This window comes from Hesperophylax consimilis, chromosome 19, assembly GCF_061612785.1.
Source record: "Hesperophylax consimilis isolate HC1 chromosome 19, BYU_Hcon_1.0, whole genome shotgun sequence".
NCBI classification, from domain to species: Eukaryota; Metazoa; Arthropoda; class Insecta; order Trichoptera; family Limnephilidae; genus Hesperophylax; species Hesperophylax consimilis.
The window spans coordinates 7,390,684-7,404,816 of NC_142854.1; the positions used below are offsets into that span (position 1 = coordinate 7,390,684).

The 14,133-nt window shown below is 36.7% G+C and overlaps 1 protein-coding gene across 2 annotated transcripts in view; it reads left to right on the top strand.

The window, feature by feature from the left end:
• Kyat (Kynurenine aminotransferase) overlaps nt 1-14,133 on the top strand; it is a 32,954-nt gene that overhangs the window by 16,776 nt on the left and 2,045 nt on the right. For both annotated transcript variants that reach the window (XM_089643314.1, XM_089643315.1), the window contains 5 exons: nt 8,508-8,617; nt 9,021-9,264; nt 10,051-10,217; nt 11,534-11,720; nt 13,770-13,933. In XM_089643314.1, coding sequence (XP_089499440.1) covers nt 8,508-8,617; nt 9,021-9,264; nt 10,051-10,217; nt 11,534-11,720; nt 13,770-13,933 — 872 coding nt within the window. The remainder of the gene's footprint in view (nt 1-8,507; nt 8,618-9,020; nt 9,265-10,050; nt 10,218-11,533; nt 11,721-13,769; nt 13,934-14,133) is intronic.

The window sequence follows — 14,133 nt, forward strand, 5'->3', positions numbered from 1 at the left end:
GTGAAATAACACAAATTAATCAAATAAAATTTATTTGCGCACGCCGGGTTCGAACCCGCGACCTTCGGATCTGTAGTCAAAAGCGTATTTTTTTTTTTTTTTTTTTTTTTTACAGTAATACCGCACAAGAGTCCCAACTGCTCCCGTCTGGAGCCAGTGAGACTATGGCATCCCCAATTGGGGTATGTTGTGAGGCTGAGGGTATTGGGGAGGGGAGGGAAGATGGGGAAGAGGAAGGTGGTGAAGTACCTGGCTATTCAGATCTGGTCACCAAACACGGCTAAAGCCATTTCAAGCAACGTTTCAATTCTGAATGGTGGTCTTACACCAGGGCGATACTGAGAGTATCTTCCACTCTGGAACGTGCCGCAAATATACTATATATTATTTTAAATTAATTAATTGTGAAATAACACAAATTAATCAAATAAAATTTATTTGCGCACGCCGGGTTCGAACCCGCGACCTTCGGATCTGTAGTCAAAAGCGTATACCACTAGACCACGCCGGCCGTCTTGGTTCTGACCTGATGATGGACACTGCAATGCTGTCCGAAACGTTGGCTAAAGAATGAGTTAGCGCAACACGGCATAACACCCCAAAAACAAATAACAAAAAAGATTTTACCTCTATTCCCATAATTACTTTTTAATTTTGATAAATACCTATTTATACCAATTTTATTTTCTAAAAACTTAAGTTTTTTTACCGAGTTGCATCTCTTTACCTAACCTTAGTAACACCATTAAATAAAATAAAAACACTTTGTTTACCTTTTATAATAGAACTGCATATACTACATCTCATTTTCATAAATGACACAGAAATATTCCTGGTTTTAAATTAATAAAACAACATTTAGTATTCGATTAAAACTGATTTCTTTTATTGTTCCACTAAATGATACAATTAACGCAGTTTGCCAATAGTAACTGTCTTAATTAAAGCAGGAAACATCGAACGGAAGACATGCTTTCAGTATTTATCGATTAAGCTTACATTACTCCGACACACACTAGCTTAATTAACGATCTTAATTAATCACAGGCAAATAAAAAAAATAATAATAATTGGATAATTTGTAGAGCGCCGTTTTTGTGAAAGATCACCTCAAGGGCGCTAAATGGTTCTAATAATGGGTTCAAGGAAGCAGTTTCCGAAAGAAATCCGAAATAGTAGTACCTAAATATTTTAATATTGTTGAGCGACGAAAATCCGAAATAGTAGTACCTAAATATTTTAATATTGTTGAGCGACGAACGAACTTTGAAACAGCCTGTAGGTAACATTCGATTCACGCGTGCCAAGTCCATGCGCGTTGACTACCATCGAGAACGATAAATGCGAAGCCTTTATTATATGCACTCACTTCTAATAATAATAACAAATTAAATAAAAACAAATCACTTTGTTTACACCACTTACACCGCTTTCTTAGTAATTTAAAAATCACCTAAAATAATAAAGTATTTTACCTTGAATTCACGGCAACAAGCTCGAAAAAAAAACTGTCCCGACGAAAAGTGAATGCTACGCCCAGACACTTGCCAAGCGTAGGCAAGCCAAACGTTGGCATCTACGCTCTTGGCGGACGTCGAGGCAACTACATCAGCTGTGACAGATGTCATTTTTCCTATTTCTATTTAAAAGCTAAACGAAGAAATTGCCCAAAAAAAAGACAAATTAATTTTATTGATAATTTGAGAAGAAATTTGAAAATAATGTAAAAAGATTGCTGCCAAAACTATGGGAAAAAATAGTTGAAGATAATATTGTTAATTTTAAAATTTGAAATCGTCAGAAACAACTTAAAAATAAGTGCTCTCGCTAGCAGAAAAGTTGCTTGAAATGGCTGTAGCCGTGATTAGTGATCAGATCTAAATAGCTATGTACTTCCCTACCTTCCTCTTCCCCATTTACTACCCCCCCTCCACTACCTCCAGCATCACAACATACCCCAATTGGGGATGCCATAGTCTCACTGGCTCCAGATGGCTTGGAGCTGTTGAGACTCTTGTGCGGTATTCACACACAAAAAGAGTGGTATAATGCATTCGTCCCGGATATACGAGAGACCCAGTTTCAACCGTTACTTTATTTATTTTTCTGTGACTTGTTCCTTTTCATATAAAAATTAACTAATTTACTTGAATTAATTATATATGTTTTTAAATTAATAAATCCATACATAGGACCCTGCTTGATATAATTTAAAAAAAATGATTATCGTTTGTCCAGTTATACATTTTTACGATATTTACTATAAACAGCTCGGAGTTGTACTCTTCTCAGGGTTAATTGCCATATACAAGGCGCAAGTTAGCAACGCTTGCCGCGCCTTGTGGACAGAATACCAACCGGACCCCGGCCTGATCGGCAGCAAGCTATCGCAAGCCTATTCAAGCCAAGCCAAACGCTTGCGGACGCTTGCCGAGCCGAGACAAGTATGTGGGCGCCCCTTAAAACACTTTTTATGGTTTGTAGAAATATCACAATATCATAAATATCGAAATGTTACAATCGATATGATATTATAAGAATGTTCGTATATTTCGGTAACAAAACCGAATTCCGAAACCGGAACTTTTCGTAGGGCAACATAATATATTTTTTAATGTAGAAACGGACTTCAAAATGTCCAAAACCCAATACAATGCTTTATTATATTATAGCTTAAAAGAAAATATATTTATTTGTGATAACTATTTGTGATTTTGATAACTCCATGCCACACCAATTTAATTTGTATGGAAGGTAAAAAACAGTTTCTCAAGAAAACTTAAAAAAAAATAACTGGCTATTCAGATCTTGTTACTAAATATAGCTAAAACTATTTAAAGCAACGTTTCAATTTTGAGCGGTGGTTTTACTCAGAGCGCCTTTCACTATGCGATGCGCCGCAAGTGCACAACAGATTATTTAAATGAATTGATTGTGAAATAAGACAAATTAATTGAATAAAATTTACTCGCAACTCCGGATTGCTAGTTGAGAGCCTTATCCCTCGACCAAACCTTACCACAAACATTATTAATTTTCTCCATCAGGAGTGTTTAAAATTTTGAAGTGGTGCATATAAATCGAACTCACATGGAATAGCACTATTATATATCCCTACGCGATAGTGTGACATAACACCACTAACCAATGATAGCTAAAATGTATCACGCCACAAGAAAGATACAGCGGCAAGGGATACACAAAACAAACAATTTAGTTTCATGCTTGATATCGATAGTTAAATCAAATCTTGATGTTTTAGACTTCGGTAGGCAGGTACCTACCTAGGTCACTACTTACTTGGACTTTATGATAATTTATGAAAAGATATGTACAAAGTAGGTAGGAATATAATTATGTTGCATTCTGTAAATTGATTCGAATTCGTAAGATCAAAGAAGATAGACCGCATACCTACCACAGTACTTACAATACTATTAGGTTCGCTATTTCGCCTTTCGGAAAAATCTCTGGTGTATTTTGTTTATCTAGGTACCTACCAAATCAGAATCCAGTCGGTGTCCCGAAACGAACGATTACTCGTACTAGGTACTGTAGGTACGAGGAGAAGGAAATGGAGCGGTAAAGGTTCCTGACTAGGTATTTATATCTGGTCACCAAGCAAGACTAAAGTTATTATAATGAACACGATAAAGAAGTGGACGCTTTATATGGATTAGGCATATTGCACGGATTAATGGAGAAAAGAGTGTAAAGAGAATACAATCGAATCCTAGCTGTTCAAACCTAGTTAATTACTGTGTAAACGTCCTAATTAAAACCTCTTCAAATCTAACAACTGAATAAATATTAACTATTTTATTCGATACTTAAATAAGTGAGATAAGGAATTAATATGTATTTATTTGTAAGAAACAAACAGCTTACAGTATACATAATATATAATACAGAGATAAATACCTACAATACGACTGCAATCCATTCACACAAGTGAATTGCAGTCAAGCCAAAAAAGTTTCTTATGCTAATATTGGTTTGGAGATGGAGTTTTATTATATCTTAAAATTAATGTTTGGTTAGAGAAAAAGGAGAGGAATATAGGATAAGGATATAAGATGCTTCCGATACATTTCATACTTTCGTATTAATTTATCGTACGCGTTTCTTCTATTCGATATTTCTGAAGATTTTTTTAAAAATGTCTATGCTGTGAATTTTTTTGTTATATTGCGTACATATTCCAGGAATTGGGATTTTTTTTCTAATGTTTGTTCTACATGTGGGCAAATGGAATAAATTGGATTGGCGGGTTGATCTTGATGGAATTGGAATTTTTATTAAATTGGTAAGCTCTGGCGAGTCTCGGCCATTATTTAGAATTTTATAATACAAGATTTGATAAAAAATTAAACACTAGTAATTATTACGGTTTTGATAAAGATAACATTTTCATTTTAAAACTGGTTTATGCCTGTTGATTTCCGTAAAATACAACAAATAGAAATGATGGTTCACAGAATGATAATACCGATAATCTTATATGGCCACTAACTGAAAATAATATTAAAAATGTATTTTAATTATCATTGGTTGTGACAACCCTTTTCTAAAAGAAATATATTTGTTCAATGTAATCCGATAGCTGTCTGGGATATATCCGGTCGAGAATATGTGGAAAGGGTTCAATCAAATTACGGAACAAACTGTTGGGTAGCTGTCTCTTTTCTGCGCGGTGGCAGGAGCACGTCAGTAACACGTGTTAAAATGTTCACGTGATCGCGGAGTGAATTCGTAGCTAATCGTTTGAGAACTTTGTTATGAATTAAGTTTTGAACTTATTAACCACCTACCTATGATGTTTTTCAATTAAATTAAAATTAATCTTGTAACCGACCAATATTTAGCCCAGTTACCTAGGTACCTAGGTACATATCTATGAACAATAAGTTTTCTGAAAAATGTAATCAATTTATTTAGACAAAATTAATGAAATTAAAAGTTTTTCGATTTTAAAGAGGTCTTTAAAGGATTTTAATGTTCTGAGCCGGGTAGCAGTATCTACCATTACATCAACACCACTACCATCACTCAAGAGTCTGCTCCTAACCGTCTGGCGACAGTGAAAGTACACATTTACAAATGTTCCGAAAGTGCCAGTGCAAAGTGAAAGTGCCGAAAATATACTATAGTATAGGTACCAACGTATTAAGTAAACTTAATAAACTGTTAATTACACCTATTTATCAAATATTTTTTTTATTCTACAAGCAATAATTATTCGCCTGAAACACTCATCCACATTGAAAAATCTCCTGATAAAAGATACATGACGCAAGATATAAGATATACAAGATAGTTTACCAAAAAAATAATAAATATTTTTTTCTTGCGCACGCCGTAATTTGAACCCGCGACCTCCGAATTCATAGCCAAGGATCGTAATCTCAATCTCAACGGCGAAACAATGAACAACTATTTTCTAGTTATTTAAAATATTGCATTATTCACGTAACATGGCGATACTGAAAGTACCTATCTACCATTCTTGAACTTGCCGCAAATATACCATATAGGTACGAACGAATTATTTGGTATAATTTATCAAATAAAATTTACTTGCGCACGCCCTAATTTGAACCTGCGACCTCCTAATTCGTAGTCAAGGATCGTCATCTCAATCTCAACGGCGAAAAATTTAACAACTATTTTGTAGTTATTTAAAATATTGCATTTTTACTAACATGGCGATACTGAAAGTACCTATCTACCATTCTTGAAATTGCCGCAAATATACCATATAGGTAGTAACGTATTATTTAAACAAATAAATATTGTGAAATTATACAAATTTATCAAATAAAATTTACTTGCGCACGACGTAATTTGAACCCGCGACCTCCGAATTCATAGCCAAGGATCGTAATCTCAATCTCAACGGCGAAACAATGAACAACTATTTTGTAGTTATTTGTAGTTATTAACTATTTTCTAGTTATTAAAAATATTGCATTATTCAAGTAACAGGGCGATACTGAAAGTACCTATCCACCATTCTTGAAATTGCCGCAAATATACCATGTAGGTACTAACGTATTATTTAAACAAATAAATATTGTGAAATTATACAAATTTATCAGATAAAATTTACTTGCGCACAACGTAATTTGAACCCGCGACCTGCGAATTCGTAGCCAAGGATCGTAATCTCAATCTCAACGGCGAAAAATTTAACAACTATTTTGTAGTTATTTAAAATATTGCATTATTCACGTAACATGGCGATACTGAAAGTACCTATCTACCATTCTAGAACTTGCCGCAAATATACCATATAGGTACGAACGAATTATTTAAAACTAATAAGTATTGTGAAATTATAGAAATTTATCAAATAAAATTTACTTGCGCACGACGTAATATGAACCCGCGACCTCCGAATTCATAGCCAAGGATCGTAATCTCAATCTCAACGGCGAAACAATGAACAACTATTTTGTAGTTATTTAAAATATTGCATTATTCACGTAACATAGCGATACTGAAAGTACCTATCCACCATTCTTAAACTTGCCGCAAATATACCATATAGGTACGAACGAATTATTTAAAACTAATAAGTATTGTGAAATTATACAAATTCATCAAATAAAATTTACTTGCGCACAACGTAATTTGAACCCGCGACCTCCGAATTCGTAGCCAAGGATCGTAATCTCAATCTCAACGGCGAAACAATGAACAACTATTTTGTAGTTATTTGTAGTTATTAACTATTTTCTAGTTATTAAAAATATTGCATTATTCAAGTAACAGGGCGATACTGAAAGTACCTATCCACCATTCTTGAAATTGCCGCAAATATACCATGTAGGTACTAACGGATTATTTAAACAAATAAATATTGTGAAATTATACAAATTTATCAAATAAAATTTACTTGCGCACGACGTAATTTGAACCCGCGACCTCCGAATTCGTAGCCAAGGATCGTAATCTCAATCTCAACGGCGAAACAATGAACAACTATTTTGTAGTTATTTAAAATATTGCATTATTCAAGTAACATGGCGATACTGAAAGTACCTATCTACCATTCTTGAATTTGCCGCAAATACCTATACCATATAGGTAGGTACTAACGTATTATTTCAACAAATAAATATTGTGAAATTATGCAAATTGCACGCCGTAATTTGAACCCGCGATTTCTGAATTCTTTTTTTATAGTTATATTATTATTGCATTATTCACGTAACATGAGAGTAGGAAGTATGTACCTCTCATTATTATTTTACATACATTTATACTTTTGAATAGGTACCTAGAAAAAAAAAACTATAAAAATAAAAAGTATAAAACTCAGTACGGGTAGTGAAGCCCACATTGTCAAAGTATGAAAATAAATTTATTTTGAAAATACAGGTATCTGTAATATGATTAAAAATTATGGAAGTATTTTTTTTTTCACAAAGCACTCTTTTCAGAGTGGAATGCCTAAAACCAAAAAAAAAACTTTTTTTTTTAATGTTTGCACAAACGTAATATGTGTAATTATTTTTATTAGATTATTTTAAAATCAGTTTTTAATACACCATCATATTATGTACGAGCATATTAATTTTATTATTATCTAATGAGAAAAAATAATACCAACAATGCGGACACCGGGTTTAAAAATGCGACATTCTCCGACAAAAGCAAGCGAAAAAGAATACAAACATAAATTAGGTAAATAGGTACCGAGCCTTTGCTAATTCGAAAATTCACAATAGAAAATTTCAAAAATCTGAGAACGATACGATAGTGGCATCTATGGATATTTTAGTAATGTATGGCTCAAAGCATGCCTTCTGCATAATTTTGAAATTGGCTTCAATCTATGCGTTGCGTATATAATGCAAAGTGTTAGTTTGGGGACAGATACTTTGGGCCTGTCCCCAAACTATACAAATGTCCCCGAAGTATGGGCGCGCTCGAAAAACTGTCCTCATTCTATGCTTCCCACACATATATATATATATATATATATTTACTATCCACTTCCTTGTGGGGAATGCAATCTATCCCATCAAGATAAAGCGTACTGTATAAAATTTTACTGTACAACTCGTAATGTTATCAAATTACATATTTAATTATTTTCTAGTTTTAACCTGTTCTCTCATTAAGAAATGTCTCGCTTATTACCCCACTGGATTCCGAGATAAAATGAATGTTATCTTTTTCTATCTGCAATTACTAGTTCTACAAAACTATTTAAAGTTTGCGATCTATGTAGATGTATATTGGGAGGCGGGAGTGGGTACCACCGTCTCGGGAATCATTTATTGGATTACCAACACCTCTGCCATAGCTCATCCCAAGTGGTTCACTAAGTTTATCGACTTAGCAGGGGTGCTCGCATTCACGGGGTGAGGTTTATTCAGATCTTGGCGGCGTAATAAAAAATAAAAAATCTCTTTTAGCATGAGCCTTCTATGACTTGCCATTTGCTTATGATGTCATATGTAAGTTACCTCGATTCATTATCTATTTGTATTGACCAGGTCACGTTGACAAGGGAGATGAGGTCATCATCATCGAACCGTTCTTCGACTGCTACGACCCGATGGTCCGCATGGCCGGAGGCACTCCCAGGTTCATCCCTCTCAGGCTGGTGAGTTGTCATTCACTTCTTTCAGTTTTGCGTTAATTTATCTACACGGCTGTCGCAACATAACCATTTATGAAGTTCCGCTAGACAAAACTAGTTGCATTTTGAGTAGTGTTGTACATTATTTAACATGTTTGTGACAGAGATTGGATAAAAGGATGTCCGATTCTTCAGTCTTATATATAAATCCGAAAAAAAAACCACCAAACTTCATTAATGCCTGGTTCGTCGTTCTATCGCCAGAGTGCAGTTCTGCTTTCACCACAAAAACATTTACTGGCAGTAAAAAGGAGAACTTTTCACCCTGTCAATAAAAAGGAGGATTGCATTAACTCTACTCCTATCTAAACGATCTATAAACCTGAGTCATAATATAATAAAAATAATAATTGTTTTTGCTATTTAGAAAAAGACAGAAGGCACGATATTATCTTCAGACTGGGTGCTGGACAAGCAGGAACTGGAATCACTGTTCAATGATAAGACCAAAGCCATCATCCTCAACACGCCCAACAACCCGCTGGGCAAGGTGTTCCGCCAGGAGGAGCTCGAGCACATCGCCGGCCTGTGCAAGAAATACAACGTGCTCTGCATAGCTGACGAGGTCTACGAGTGGCTGGTCTACAAGCCTTACAAACATATCAGGATAGGTGAGGATATGCTTCAAACAATACTCTGCTTATGTATCTTCATACGAGACGTATACCGCCGTCCCGGGAACCATTTATTGGATAACCAACACCTCTGTAATAGGTTTCTCCAAGTTGTTTGTTAAATTTGCAGGGGTGCCCGAGTTCATGGGGTTAGGTTTGTCTAGGTCTTGGCGGTTACTACCTGCTGCATAGCGGGCCGGATCGGGAGACTGGTTGAGGGAGAACTCTTGACTTCTCCAGCAGGACTCTCTCGACCCATCCATCACCTTGCACCGCAGGGGCAGGGATTGATTCTTACAACCGTCACTAATGGACGCAGCGACCCCCTGATTCCTATCCACCCCACATATCTTTTTCTTCCCAGAACCTCCTTTCCTTAACCTGGAGTGAGTGAGGTCGGGTATGTCATACCCTAGAAGTTATTAAACAAAAATTATTTAGGACGGGTTGTTTCAGAGAATTTGAACAATTCTTCAAATTTTAAAGTTAATTTTCAAGTTCCGTGAAAGTTCTTTTCAAGTTTTGTTATTATTTCATTTCTGTCAAGTAACTGGTCTATAATGATAACAGAACTTGAATAGGACTTTCACGGAACCCGAAAATGAAGGTTGAAATTTGATGAATTGTTCAAATTCTATGAAACAACCCACCCTTAATGTTATTCTACTGTTGCAAAGTAAAATAGAGTCTTCCGGCTAAGGGGTTACGGGTTTGATTTTTCTTTATTTCCTTCTATCTCTTACCCAATAATAATAATAATAATATCTCATACTATGTTTCCAGCCACCCTCCCCGGCATGTGGGAGCGGACCATAACAATAGGGTCGGCCGGTAAGACCTTCTCGGCCACCGGATGGAAGACGGGCTGGGCGTACGGGCCGGCCAACCTCATGGCCAACCTGCAGGCGGTGCACCAGAACTGCGTCTACACCTGTAACACCACCATTCAGGTACACACAATGAGGAAGTCCATTTAACTTCTCTAAGCTGCTCTCACAAAGTTAAGTGGATTGTAGGCTGGATGATTCTGCGGTTCTCTAATCCGCAGAATCCAAGGTTGCGTGGTTACTCTCAGTGTGTAAAATCAGAATTAGAATATTTTAAATTATTTTTACAAACTCACGATACAGTAATTAACGAACAAAAGCAGAGCGCGTACGTTAGAGGGTATTTAAGACTAAACCGGCAGCTGAAACCGCTGGAGACAGAATCATTTATTCTCTCTCGCGTTCGGGTTATAATGATACCAGTCGCACATAAATGTAGGGAAAGGTAAATATTACTGTAATTTTTTGGAGATGTTAACTCCCTACAAGTTACCCTACACTGCCAATATTTCTTTGACTGGGCTTTGCTTTGCTTTGACTTGGCAGCCATCTCTGGTCCGGAGCCCCTAAATACCTGAAAAAAACCCTTGACTCTGTGCAAAAACGGGCGGTCCGTTTGATAGATTCCCCAATCTTAACAAACGGACTGCAATCTTTAGAGCACAGGCGTCAGGTAGGTATGCTGTCCTTGTTCTATCGGTATTACAATGGAAGATGCTCTGAGGAACTAGCGTCATTGATCCCTTCGGCACCGGTGCGTAGTCGGGATACACGCTAAACGCGCGCCCAACATTTGTACACGGTTGACATTTGTCACATGAGAACGGGTCGCTTCTACGATTCGTTCTTAAGTTCAACAGCTCGGCTGTGGAACGAACTGCCGGCCTCTGTGTTTCCTCCCTCCTACAACATGGGACTCTTCAAGACCCATGTTCACTCCTTCCTCTCCACAAAAAGACCCTCCACACAGCATCCCCAAAGATGACATAGGCCCTGAGGGAAATTATTTTCTTCAGGGCCTCCTGTGTAGAGTTAATATAAAAAATAAAATATCGACCCCTCTAACGTAATCTATCGTAACCCACAAAATGGCAATTTTGAGTTTTTTTAATGTAATCTAGCTTGGATGCTGTGCAAATTTTATGTGGGAATTAACAAAAAAAATATTAAAAATGTAAACAGGTTTTATTACACTGTCATTTATCGTAACTCCTTTGTGATGTATGACCAAAAAAACTTAAAACTGCTCTCAAAAATTAGGATTTTGAAGTTACAATAGTTTACGTAAGAGGTGTCGATATGTAATCTAAAAACATGGGATATACAAGGAAATGCAGTTAAATCCATTGGCTTTAAACTGCAGGAAGCAGTTTATAAGTTTTTTTTTAAATACGCTATCCCTCGAGTGGTTAATGATGTTATTCTTGTTCATGTTTTAGGAAGCCGTGGCACGAGGATTTGAGATTGAGTTCAACCGCATGGGGACCCCCGAGTGCTACTTCAACAGTCTGCCTGAGGAGCTGACGGCCAAGCGGGACTTCATGGCCAAGTTCCTGTCCGACGTGGGCATGAACCCCACCATCCCAGAGGGGGGCTACTTCATGCTGGCCGACTGGTCCAAGCTGAGTGAGTTCTCTGTATATATATAAATGTTTTGGGACTGACCCCCGGGTGTTATCACACGTCAAAACTATATTGTTAGTACACTGCGCCCATTAGTTCACTAGATAAACTTGTCTACATGTAAAGATAGAGATAAAACAGTCTATGCTGTTGGTGACGGAGATAACTCTCGAAAACATAGAAGTGAATGCTCTCCATGATAGTTGAGTTTTCAAACCATCCACGAATCAGTAGTTTGAAGAAATGTGTAGCAACGATATCAACTTATACAGGTTGTTTTTTGCTCAAAACTGACAGATTAAACGTAGTTTCATCAGTTGATTAGAATATCGTACCGTTATTGCTTCGTTATGATAGCGATATGGTTACGGGATTGTGTTAAAAAATACCTATTTGTCCTGGCTGAATTGAATGTTAATATTACACAAGTGGTTTGTTTGTAGAGTTGATAAGAAATGTCATAATATTCATTATCTATGTTGGAGTTAAGTGCGCAATAAGATTCATTTATCTTATTATAAACACCTGTCAAATTACAAATTTACAACGTTATTAAAAACCTGTTTTTCATAGTAGCATAATAGTATACAACTGACCCTGTACAAATCGCAAGTGCGCCCCAATGCCAAAAAGCCATAATGAAAATTATTCTGAAAGTCCCTGTAAGAACTAGCATTAACAAAATCTTTAACAAACTTGTCACATAAACAAGTCTATTCTAAAACAATACTCCTTTACATCTATCTATGCACATAAATAAAAATGTAAATGTTTGTTTGTTCAAAATCTTAAATCTCCGAAAGTTCTTTACTAATTTATTAGAAATTTTGACACAATGTTACATTTTAATATGTGTATGTTTTTATATACCTTTGGGAATGTGATAAAGAGACAAATGAAAGAGGTTGTAAGGTTACAGCGTTTATTGGGTCAGTGCAGTATCGAGAGATAACTCCGGACCGATGCTCACGCAATTGGTGGATGTAGATGGACGGTGAATTCCCCTGGCCGAAGATCGATACCACATCGGTGGATGTCAAAGATCAACACCAGATGTAAGCGGAGATGATAGCGGTGGAGTGGTCGAGGCGATAAAGTCAGTGGCTCAACACCGCCTTGGTGGAGACCGGCTTGTAGACGTGTTCAGCACTGGGGATGACGTTGAGTCTTACAAAGATCGTAGTATCTCATGGAGGCGTGGTGAGGTAATGCTTGCCGAAAAGGCCGTCCGATTCAGTTAGCGATGAGCGTTTGCAGCAAGTACTCACTTGTAGCTGCTAATTATTGACTGACTAATGACTGGGCAAAGCACTTTGACATGGCCGTTTATATAGACGCAAATGCATTTGAGAATAATCCGTGCAATCGCAAGTAGGTAAATGGGCAGTACCTACGATGTTTCGCTAGTAGGTTCTAAGGTGAAGTGGGTTGCACGTATGAACGTTCCCGAACCTTCTAGTTATTACAGCTACATACCTTTATTATATAGATGTCACCTGTGACAGGTAAAAACATTTTTCCTTTAAAATAGTGCCATCTGTTGGACATAAAAGCAACACATGCAATTGTTTCTCTGCCTGCACAGACAGACTGAGCAAACAGCAAATCGTGGCGGAGTACAGCTAGTTTTTAAATACAAAACACAAGAAATAACAACTAATACACATATTACAAACACTAGATCTCAGGGTCAAAAACATATCCAACAATCGACTAAAAATACAACATTTGGGAAAAAAAGCTTCCTATACTATGGTACTAAACTCTACAATAAAATCGCACTCTCATTCAAAACTCACAAATAAAAAGCTGGATACAAAACATAGGGAGATCAGAAATAGATGCTATACTGACACCAAATACAAACTGAAACTGAAATCTCTCAACTGAATAAAAAAAAAACACTATGTAAAATATTTATAATTATTTCAGAAAAAACACTATTTAAAGGGAAATTACTTTTTTCAGGCCTGCTGGGTGTTTGATTGTTTGATTGAATTGTATTTGATTGAAGTTTTATTTTTATATTATTTATCTATATTTCATTTCCAGTCGACAAGGTGGATCTCTCCACGGAGACGGACCAATACCGCGACTACCGTTTCACCAAGTACATGACCAAGAAGGTTGGCCTGCAGGGGATCCCACCCAGCGCCTTCTACAACAAGGAGAACAAGCACCTGGGCGAGGACTACGTCAGATACTGCTTTATCAAGGTTCCTTACTCCTTCCTTAGTCGCTTATGGTGGATAGATTGAGACCACATTATAGAAACAAGGGAGGTGGGCCATGAATCATCATTAGTATGAAACCGTACACCCGTGTGACTACAAATCGCATTTATGTGTATCACAACTATCTTTAAAAAGCGCAGCTTCCATTGGTTCCGCTGCTTTGATAATTTGTCCAGTTTGGT